General features: G+C 42.5%; 1 protein-coding gene across 1 annotated transcript; it reads right to left on the bottom strand.

The window, feature by feature from the left end:
- Positions 1–5,121: 5,121 nt before the first annotated feature.
- On the bottom strand, positions 5,122–7,788 carry LOC105922487 (transmembrane protein 200A-like). The gene has a single exon (XM_021314088.2). It carries the CDS (start codon positions 7,544–7,546, stop codon positions 6,431–6,433), a length of 1,116 nt encoding a protein of 371 aa, XP_021169763.2. The 5' UTR covers positions 7,547–7,788; the 3' UTR covers positions 5,122–6,430.
- Between the last annotated feature and the right edge of the window lie 3,909 nt (positions 7,789–11,697).

An 11,697-nucleotide genomic window follows, 5' to 3' on the forward strand; every position in this document is an offset into this window, starting at 1 on the left:
GCACTGGAGATCGGACATTGGTCAGTGCTGTGAAATACAGCCCGCAGAACTTGGTTTACGCCTATGAGTGGAAGATTGAGAACTCTCTGTTTGGTGGGCAGTTGATGGAGGAAGTCAAAAAGCTTGTGAACCCTCTTTTAGAGAATAAGAGCTCCACTGATTTGAGCTGCACACAAGTCACTGGGCCTGGATGCAGACTTTGAGGAGCCTTGGTTTCAGGTGTCATCTGAGAAACTAACCTTTTCCACATTTTATTGGAGTTCTCAATACGCTGCGCTTGCCTTGAACTTGCTACCTCAACAGCTAGCATTTTTCAAGGAAATGGAATTCCACACATTCTATTATCAAAGCCTGTCAAAGGGAAATGGAGTGACTTGACACATTTTGTCTCACAATGTCAAACAATTTGTGATTGGACTGTGGTACCACAACATCCTAACATTCTATTTTCAAAGAGACTATCTGCTTACAAAAGGCCTTTCACCGGTACTGTTCACTGTCAAAGAACAGCTCATTTGGTTCCAGAAAATGAAACATTTCTTTCTCATGGTCAATTTCCAGAAGTTGAGGTCACTTCACATCCCCTGCTGTGCCAGGTTCCTTCTGAACTGTGGTCAAAAACTAAATAAGATGTTGGTCTCATCAAAGGGTGTGAACATGTTATCGTGAACCCTAAATCAGATTACAGACCCTGTGAGAAACAATACCCCCTCAGGCAGGAAGCAGTTGAGGGCATCAGACCTGTTTTTGAATCACTTTTAAAAGAAGGGGTGATTGTTGAATGTTCAAATTCAGCCGTTAGTTCGCCTTTATTTCCCTTGAAAAAGGTGAGAGACCAGGTTAAGCCTGTTGAGTGGAGATTCATCCTAGATTTGCAAAGGGTGAATTCAGCTATAATTGGACGAACGCCCATACTGCCGAACCCTACCACAAGTTTGTCACAGCTTCCTTTGGATGCTGCAATTTTCTCTGTTGCCGACTTGTCCAATGGTTTCTTCAGTGTGCCAGTCCACAAGGACTCACAGTACTGGTATTGTTTCCAGTATGAAGGGAAACCTTACACTTTCACACATCTGGTCCAAGGCTACACAGAAAGTCCGACTATCTTTAATGCAGCTTTGAAGGCTAGTCTGGACTCTCTGCAACTCCGTCCAGGTTCTACGCTGGTCCAGTATATTGACGACATTCTTCTTTGTAGTCCCACAAAGGAGCAATGTGAAGAAGACACAGTTGCGGAGTTAAAACACCCCTATTTTGAGGGACACAAAGCTTCTCTATCTAAACTGCAGTTTGTGCAACCTCAAGTGACCTTTTTGGGTCATCACATCTCTTCAGAGGGCAGGACCCTATCACCTAAACATGTGGCTGCAGTTCAAAACATCCCTAAGCCTGTCACAAAGAAGGAGCTTCTGTCTTTTTTGGGATTGACATCTTACTGCAGAAACTTTGTTCCAAATTACTTATGCCTGGAAGCTCCTCTAAGTGCCATCATGCATGGGAAAGGTCTTCAACCTGCTGATAAGCTTACTTGGACATCTGAGGCTGAGTCTGCTTTTGCTTTAAATTAGCTTTACAGCGGGCTCCTACTTCCGGACCCCAGAAAACCCTTTGTTCAGGCTGTTGATGAAAGACATGGATGCATGACCTCTGTCCTCGTGCAGGACCATGGTGGGAAGTTGATACCAGTAGCCTATTATTCTGGAAAGCTGGACCCAGTTGCAGCAGGACTACCTGGCTGTCTTAGAGAAGTGGCTGCAGCTGAGCAGGCTGTATTAGCATCATGCAACATCATGGGCTATTCGGAACTAACAGTGCTTGTGCCTCACAACGTTGCCATCATTCTTCTAGAACAAAAGACTGCACACCTTTTTGCAGTGCGACACATTTTTTGCAGTGAGGCGGGCGTCGCGGATGGTGACCCCGGCAGACGAACCAGAGGCGGGTGTCACGGATGTCGACCCCGGCAGATGAACCAGAGGCAGGTGTTGCGGATGGCGACCCCGGCAGACGAACCAGAGGCGGAGGGGAACCAGAGGCGGACTCAGACTGAGGCGGAGCGGAGCCCTCGACGGCCTCGGACTGAGGCGGAGCAGGACCAACAGGGACCTCGGACTGAGGCAGAGCAGGACCATCAGCGGCCTCGGACTAAGGCGGAGCATAATCCTCGACGACCTCGGACTGAGGCAGAGTGGAACCCTCGACGACCTCGGACAGAGGAGAAGAGGAGCCCTCGGCCGCAATCCTGCGCCGGCATGCCCGGAGTCTACGCTGGGAGGATTCAGACGGCGAAGCAGGGGCTGCTTCTGGGGCAGCTGGAGCTGCAGAGGAGATAGCAGCAGCAAGCCAGCAGGGAAGGAGGTCGTCTCGGTCATCGTAGAAAAAGTCCCACAGCTGGGTCTCCTCGATGTGTGGGGCTTGGGCTAGTGAAACTGTAAGCTTGCACATCTTAAGCCGAACTTGAGGGACCAGCTGAGGGTCATAGAGATGGTGACCAAGACGATGAGGAAAAGGTTTTGGCAATCCTCTCTGCTCACCAGAGCAGCCTCCCTGCACGGTGCCTGTGCTGACTTCCTGGGCCATGCTTCCCTCCAGAGGCGGTTTCACCTCTCGACGTACTCCAGGATTACCGGGTCATCAACTCCCGCAGGTAAGCCCCGTGTGGGGCTTGGGTTCATCTTTTGGCCAGTTCGTGCTGTCATGATTTTTTAATGTTGAACCCAGAAAGCACACCACACACAAGGGAATTATTACTGAGAGTTTATTGACCCAGCAGCTCGCAGAGGCCTACTGAAGCTCAGAGGTGACAGGAAAATCCAACAGTTAACAGAGGCCTTACTTGAATTTCAGAGGCGGCAGAGTAATCCAGCAGTTAGCAGAGGCTAGAAACTCAGAGGTAGCAGAATAATCCAGAAGCTGAAGCACAGGTGAGGCAGGTAATATCCAACAGCTAGCAGAGGGTTGAAGCAGAGAGGTGGCAGATTAGTCCAGCAGCGAGCAGAGGCCTAACTAGAAACTCAGAGGTGAGACAGGAAAATCCAGCAACAGGCAGAGACTTAGAGGTGGCAGGATTCCAGCAGCAAGCAAGGGGAAACCAGGTTGACAGGCGTGAAGAGAGTAGAGTCTGATGACAAACCGGCAGGGAAAAGAAGACTGAGGGAGGCTTTTGTAGGGAGGCTGGCAGGTGGAGTGAGTTCTGACTAATTAGTGACCAACAGGTGTGACTGATAGCTGGGGGAGTGGATGGTGAGCTGGGTCTATAAAAAACTGCTGACCCTCAGAGAAATGCTTATTGCCCTGACATGCTCCGCCCCATCCCCCCGTGGCTGGTATTGTTGCAAACTACAGACTCTGGCCTTTCCAACAAGGTATAGCAGGTCTTTTTCCAATGTGTCTCAGTGACCTAATTGCTGTGCGTACCGGAGACTGTACAGATCACAGCCACAGCTGCTTTGCGCACGTGCTGTATTACGCACGCAGCAGACGCAGACGGTTTGTTGTTTTAGATTACCTCTTCAGCGGTGTGGATTTTTCGGAGAACATCTGCAGTCGTGATGACACAGAAGAGGAAATGTACCATTCAGGAGGCTTTGGAAGAAATTATGAGGGAGAGTGATGCTGAGATAGAGAAATGTTATGCCATTTCATGACGTGACAGACCATATTTCCCATGATGTAATATGGTCAAAATGGCCACTGACTCCCATCATGCAATACGGTCAAAATGCCGAGAACTTCCGAAGCAAACCCATTGCTGCTTGCCCATGCAGGAGGTCGACTTTAAAAAGTACTTTGAATTCACTTCGATCAGAGACTGAGAGCTGCTTATCTCCCAGTGATCGTCGAGAACCACGCTATTGTTTAGGCCAAACAAAGCGTCTAAAACGTCCAGAGACCGAAAGGATTTTCCTCCCGTTCCTCGCTGCCCGACGGACCAGCACTGCCGAAGCTGCTGAAACCACAGATTTGCGGACGCGAAAACAGGACACCCGCTGAGGCAACGTCAGAGTAAAGAAAGATTTCCCTTTTATTTCTCTTTTCACCCATAAGGTGATATATTTTGTGACTGGGCAGAACCTATTATGATTTAGTTTAATGCTTGATTACTCCAAGACGGAGTTTGTTTTAACTGCTGGATATTTCTGATGTATGTGCATGCAATTTTGTAAGTGATTCTGCTGTGTTTGGTTGGTTACACCCTGGCTCCGCCGTGAGCCAATCTTCACTTTTTCTTCTCCCTTATCTTCAGTTGAATCTCTTTGTGCATCCCTTTTCCATTTCGCACACTTTCTTTGAATTCCTTATTCAGGATTAGACCGCCTTTCTGGTCAAGGCACACCCCTCACTAGTGTAGGCACTAAATACGTCATTAAGACCTCCCCCTCATGCATCACGCAAGGTCGTAGGTTATGTGTCGTCATAAGTTGCCATCTTGGGAAGGTGCAGAGTAGCTAAGCGGCTATCTGGTTTCTCAAAGCTATTTTGTCTTTCAATGCTGCTACGTCAAGTGCCGGCGTCTTGAATGTGATCTTTAAACAACTGTGAGTTGAACTAAGAATTGCTACCTCTCATTTTAATCAATTTTTGACTTGTTTATTTTCATTTATTTTCTTTTGCATGTTTATTTTAGTAGTGAGTAGAGTTTCCTAGGTTATTTAATTAGAATAAATACTGTAACAGGGCATTGTTTTGGTTTAATAAATAATAATGTGTGGAATAGTAATTGTTTGTGTTTATTTTGATCCAGAGTTGCATAGTCTTTCAGGATACAGAATTACCTCTTTTTTGAGTTAACATCTGAAATCAACAGAGACATTTTCATTGGTTTGTGGTAAAGGAGTAAGGATTAAACTCTAATTTCAGTTATAATTTGAGTTATCAACGCTTGTTGGATAATTCTCATCACTCAGAAACCGATCAGATCACCCTGTTCCAGCATAAATGAGTTCATAACAGCTAATTAATAAATGCATTATTGGTATAAATCATTACAAGCTTATAGCCCTGGGATCACAACCGTTTGAACTATATGTGTTATAGCTACCATTTGAATGACCTATTATTAAAATTATAATAGCAAATTATAATTAATGATAATAATCATAATCAAACAGGTTTCTGGCATAACAGGAATATTCTGACTTTTACTTGGGTTTTGAAGAGGACAAAGACGAACAGCAGCTGATTCTGGAACCAGTTCATGAGTAAGTCATACAATTACTTTATATTTCCAGCATCTTTACCTTACATGTCGACTGAAATTATGAATAACATATTTTATATTATTTTGCTATTTTTGGAGAGCTGTAGGTAATAATATTATGTCCCGTGATCAGAGGGTTTAGCTTCCACCCTCCCTCCCCGTGCTGCTCAGGAACAAGCATTACTAGCATTACTTTTAATGTGTTATCAATTATACCTTTACAACACATCTAAGACACCTGAAAGAAATTTGCTAAGGAAAAGGATTGTAGACACAAGTATGAATAATCCTTGCATACAATTTCCAGGTGCCTGATGATGCAATGTTCAGTTTTTTAAAACAATTACATTAAGGTTTAAACGCCCTGGGATAGTCTAGCTATCATAATGTTCAGAAAAGAGAGAAGTTTGGTGTCCCAGAGATGAACGTCTTTTGGTGTGAAATGTCTGTATCGACTCCAACTTAGATGTAAAATAGCAGTTTAAATTGTTTAAACTAAAAACATTTAGAATATAGACAAAATTACACTATCATGACTGATACAAATGTTTGCAAAACATGAAAAAAATAAGATCCAAGTTGTAACAAATTTCACAAGTTCTCTGTACAAATAAGAAATTAACACAGACGTTTAGTTTGCATATGTAATCCAATGTAACATACTGTGTTGTTTTCCAATTGTCTTAATGGATATAAGTAAATACATAAGCAAATACATATTTTTATATTTGCACTCTTTAAAGCTGTTAGCACTTTATAGCCTCAGGAGTCGTGGTTATTTGGTTTGGAGTAATGACACCACCAATCCCCTGTACAGGGTCCAATATTCATTTACTAGCTGTGCATGTTTTACTGGAAATAACCACATTCATTTGGCAAGACATGGTAATTTCTTGTTTTCCAATACCTCAACTTTGCTTTAGCGTGGCAGTGGAGGGGAAATGTGTTGCTCCTCTTCTTTAAAACTTTAAATATTTACATCTATCCAAACTCAAAAGATTCCACAACTTCTTTTGTTCTCTGGTCCCAATAATTGAAAACAGAAATTTAAAAATGATCTTTGCTTCTTGGTTTTTAAGACTTTGTATGGAACAGCTGTTAATGGAATAGCACAGAGCCAAAACTCCAGAAGGAACACTGTCGCTTCAACTGGTCCAGCAGTTTGTCCACAGAGTCCTCTTTATTCTCCAGTTTCTGGTATTGTCTTCCTTTTACCAATTATTGTTGAGGCTAGCTTCCATGCAATTGGTCCTCTTCTACGTCTGCTGCCTCCAAAGGGATCCTCATACAAGCCTGGAAACGTGTTTCGTTTTTATTTATTTGGAGTGGATTTGTTTGATTATCAATTTCAAATGGGAATAGCTCTTTCTCAAAGTTCAACCCAGTTTGGGCTATGTAAGGCTTAGTCATGTAGCTCATACTGTGACAGCGCCTGTGTTGCGCAGCTGCAATATCAACTTCTTCCAACTTTAGGTTGGACATGGATCTGGCAGACACAGGGCATGAATTGAGCTTGAAAACTGGGGCAGTCTTTAAACGGAAACTGCCTTTGCTTAGGTCTGCCCCTGTCTGTGAATTACTGCCTACCTGAAAGTGTTTCCATGAGTTAAAACAGGATGAAGGCAGTGAAGGTAGAGGCACTGACTCATGGTGATGAAGAGGTTCAGTTATAAGAACTGATTGCTGATAGATGCCCTCTACACTGCTCTCCTGATCCATGGAGTAGGTAGTTTGGAGTAGGGGCTCAGAGCATGCCAGCTGCTGCAAACTCAGGATACTGAGATGAGCAGTGGGCAGACGGCTTACCCACTCATAGTGTTTGGTCATAGAGTTAGCTGCTGCTAAGTCTCTGAGGCCAGCAGAGGGCACAGCGGCTGACACAGAGCAGATAGCATTGCGCATTTGAGCTAGCAATATCTGAGTCTCTCTGTCCCTATTTTCATACAGAACAGTGAATGCACATATCAGGATAAAGAGTCCGACTCCCATGATGACTGGCCCCAGGAGCTTCATGCGGTCACAATTTAGTAGACTAGCTGTAGAAAAGAGCCCCTTGGTACTTAGACTCCATCCAGAATGCTCTGAATCAGATTTGCTTTTCTGTTCTTTATCTTCTAGAATAGATGATCTTGAAAACTGATAGGGCCAATAGCCAGCTACAGCCAGAGCAGTGCCGAAAGCTACCACTATGACCCCCAACACCAGGAATGCTCCAGGCATGGAACGGATGTGAAGCTTGCCTTGAATCATCCTGTCCTTCTTTATCCTGCCTTGTAGAAGGAAACCTGGCTTATGTCTGCAGGGAGGTGAGGGTGGTGTAAGGCCTCTGAACTTCTGAGTCTTCATGGTACGGCTAGGTTAAACTTTTTTCACCCAGCTCAAACTCTGCCAGGAGTCTGTGAGAAAAATACAATAGAAGAATTAATGCAGCTAAAAATTAATCTACAATGCAGAATATAAAAACAATGTTTATATATTGGAGTGACTTGGCCAATTAGGAAAACGGGGGGAAACACAATTTTGGTGGTAAGGATGGAAAATTTGATTAAAAATACACTAAATATGGGCACATTGGTGATGCAGGAATACATGGGTACAGTCCTCAATGCAGCCATCCTGAGTTAAAGTCCTTCTCCAGTAATCGCATGTTTTCCCCACTTTCTTAACCCCTTTCCTGCATGTATATATATATATATATATATATATATATATATATATATATATATATATATATATATATATATATATATATATGTATGTATGTATATGTATATATATATATATATATATATATATATAAATAAATATATATACTTCCATCACGTACATATATATGTGTGCGTGTGTGTGTGTGTATATGTGTGTCCCTTAAAGGGTCACAAAATCTTGGGAAAGACTGCTGACCTGACAGTTGTCGAAAAGACGACCATTGACACCTTGCGCATGGAGGGCAAGACACAAGAAGTCATTGCTACAGATGCTGGCTGTTCACAGAGCTCATTATGTCACTTCCCGTTTACAGTAAGGTGTAACTTCCTGTTTTCTGTTGCTACGGTTTGGATTGTGGTTTGGTGTTCTAGACTCTTGTTTTTATCTTTAATTTCTTTGCTGTGACATCTATCCGATTCTAACACATATGCAAATTTAAAACTTTTGCTGTTGCTGCACTTAATGTTTGGGAACTTCTCGTGTTTCACACGGTTTGCTTTTCTCAGCATGGTAAGAGGTTGGTAGCCTAGCCTTAGACTACCCTAGCTTTAGCCTCACAATGGCTCTCCCCTATCCTTCCATCAGCTTCTCCATCTCTGTCTAAATCTCCCCCTCACCCCTGCTCTGTGTCTGATGTTTAGTTATTCCTCTGCCTCCTTTAGTGATAATGGTACATGTAATAAATGTAGTGTTTTTGTAGCTTTGGAGGCGAGGGTGTCAGATTTGGAGACTCAGTTCTGTGCTGTTAAAAAACCAGCAGACAGCCGCCCCTTAGTTAGCATGGAGCCACAGAGATTAGCTTCACGTAGCAAGGCAAGGTAAGGCAAATTTATTTATATAGCACAATTCAGTACAGGGACAATGCAAAGTGCTTTACATGATTAAAATATAGCAAATTAAAGGGGAAGTCCGGTCAACAAGGAAAAATCAGGGTATCATTAGCTATAACTAAAACTAATACGTTTGTGGTTATTTAATGAACTTATCTTTAATCAATATAAATATAAAATAAAAACATAAATTGTCGTCTGAATCACTGTGTATGGGGGCTGACATTACTGCCCATATTTGGGCAGTAAGGGGCGTTTGACATCACATCCTGGGGCGTGGAAAAGCGGAAGCGGCGACAGCATTTCTCTCCGCTTTCCATGCAAAGTCAATAGGAGCCGTTCTACACAGCTGCGATCATCAATAATTTTTTCGGATTTCAAGAGGACTTCACCACTGACATTCCCAAGAGCTTTTGCTGAAGCAACAATGCCCACGTGCATGGCCATCGGATGTTCCAACACAACTGGTAAAAGTGGAAAAAACATTGCTTATTTCAACTTCCCGATTCATGAGCCACCGGGCTTGTTGCTGGATTGCCAACTTGAACAGAGCGGATTTGCCATCTAACTTCTGGCCAGAGAGAAAACACGTCATATGCAGCGACCATTTTGAAGAAGAATGTTTTGAACATGACATGAGAGCGAGGATTTTCGGTAAGTTATTTTTTATTTTAGAATTTTTTATTTAGAATTTGCGGGGATGGTCACCGAGCAGAGGGGCGGAGGGATACCACATGTGATGTGGTATCCCTCCGCCCCAGCATGTGCTGGAACGCTCTTATATTTTAATATTTATACAATAATGACCACCTGCCCTATTTACTAGAGGGCAAATATATAACTTAAGTCACTTCAGCGATCTCTCCTCCGCTGTGTGTGTGGTTGTGTGCGCTCTGCTGCAGCGCCGGCAAAGCCGTGCTGCGGCGGAGCGCGCGCACACACACGTGTATACATATGTACTGTAGGACCCGACTGAGTTTGCACTGGAAATGGGTACGCTGGATTCCGTCAAAAGTCCGGTTTCTGTCAAGAAACTCTTCTAAAGAAATCCATATCGCTATCAGATGATGATAGCTCCACGGAACTCCCATCACTGTCACTAAGTACTTCATCACTCTCTGCTTCGTACAGAACACCAGTCGTCGCCATCTTGGAAAATAGTGCGCCGTGACAAACAAAGCGTTGAAACTTGCTCAACTGCGGGTCCGCCGAGTGACGTCAAAAAATGGGAGGTGACAGTACTATTCTTGACCAAGATGGATTCCTCCACATAAACATGATTAAATGAAAATTATTCATAATTAAAAAAACGTATAATGTTTTGCACAGTATGTAGTAGTTTTATATTTAAAGCACTTTCAGCAGTTTGAATTCTGATTTTGACCGGACTTCTCCTTTAAAACAGAATAAAAGCAAGTAGGAATAAAATGTAGATAGAAATTAGAACAAAAAAGTGGTGATTCAGTTAACTAGAACAGTTGAAGGCAATCCTAAACAAATGTGTTTTTAATCTTGATTTAAAGGAACTCAGGCTTTCCGCACCTTTACAATTTTCTGGAAGTTTGTTCCAGATAAGTGGAGCATAGGAACTAAATGCTGCTTCTCCGTGTTTGGTTCTGGTTCTAGGTATGCAGAGCAGGCTGGAGCCAGAAGACCTTAGTGGTCTGGATGGTTGATACACCGATAACAAGTCTGTGATGTATTTAGGTGCTAAGCCATTTAGGGGTTTATAGACTAACAGAAGTATTTTAAAGTCTATTCTCTGAGATATAGGGAGCCAGTGTAGGGACTTTAGAACTGGGGTTATGTGCTCTACTTTCTTAGTCTTAGTGAGGACGCGGGCAGCAGCATTCTGGATCAGCTGCAGCTGTCTGATCCACTTTTTAGGCAGACCTGTGAAAACACCATTGCAGTAATCTATTCGACTAAAAATAAACGCATGGATTAGTTTTTCCAGATCCTGCTGAGACATCAGTCCTTTAATCCTAGAAATCAGTGTGCGATTTGCAAAAAAAACAGAGGGGGGGATCATTTCCTCGATTAATCACATAATGTCGATAGGTAACTCGAGATTAATTGCAAATTAATTGTATGTTTTATCCTTTTATTTCTGAAAGTGTATTAGCCTGTTTGGGCATTTTAATATGCAATTTTGCAATAAATGACACTAATAAAATACATGCTTGTACAAAAAATATTTCTATTTTGTGATTTTTCAAGCACTTTTGAGAATTGGAATGAAAACATCCTAGTGCCAAATGTTAAACTCTGGACTATGATGGCTAAATCACTAATCATGACGCCCTGATGTGTACACAATGTGTAAATAAATTTGTAAATAAAGACCATGCCAATATATTTTTTTGCCTCTTAAACAAAGATAGACATGGTATTAGGCATTAATAAAAAATTTACATTTCAATAAAGTCATAAGTTTTATTGTTCGTTTTTTTACTCTCTCTCTCACACACATCTAATTCTGAGCTTTCACACCAACAATATTTTTGCTTGCTGTTTATATCCATATTTATACAGTTTAAGCCTGGAAAAAGGTTTTAAATCTCCAGGTCATTCCAGTCTTACACTTTGCTTGCAACTGGGCAGGAGCTTAGTACCCTGAATGAGACTGTTTAGCAACTGTTTAGTAACTCCAGGTCCTTCGTTTGGCAACGTAATTCAGCCTTAGTTTGTCAAATACAGAGAAAACAAATTAATAAGCATTAAAGTACGATTTATGGGTTGGGTTTCTGCAATGTTATCAGCGTGTTAAAAGCTCATCTTCAGAACCAACCTCTGCTTAAAATGGTGATCTGCACCAAGTAATCTACTTTGAGCAGTTATCACCGGTTATTGCACCGTAAACTGCAGAAAATACGGGCAGAGTTGCTCTGTCTGCCTTTACCATAGACATAATATAAGAGAAGACGCGTCATTGGGCGGGTTCTGCCTCTGCTGCGA

This window comes from Fundulus heteroclitus, chromosome 13 (genome assembly GCF_011125445.2).
Source record: "Fundulus heteroclitus isolate FHET01 chromosome 13, MU-UCD_Fhet_4.1, whole genome shotgun sequence".
Taxonomy (NCBI): Eukaryota; Metazoa; Chordata; class Actinopteri; order Cyprinodontiformes; family Fundulidae; genus Fundulus; species Fundulus heteroclitus.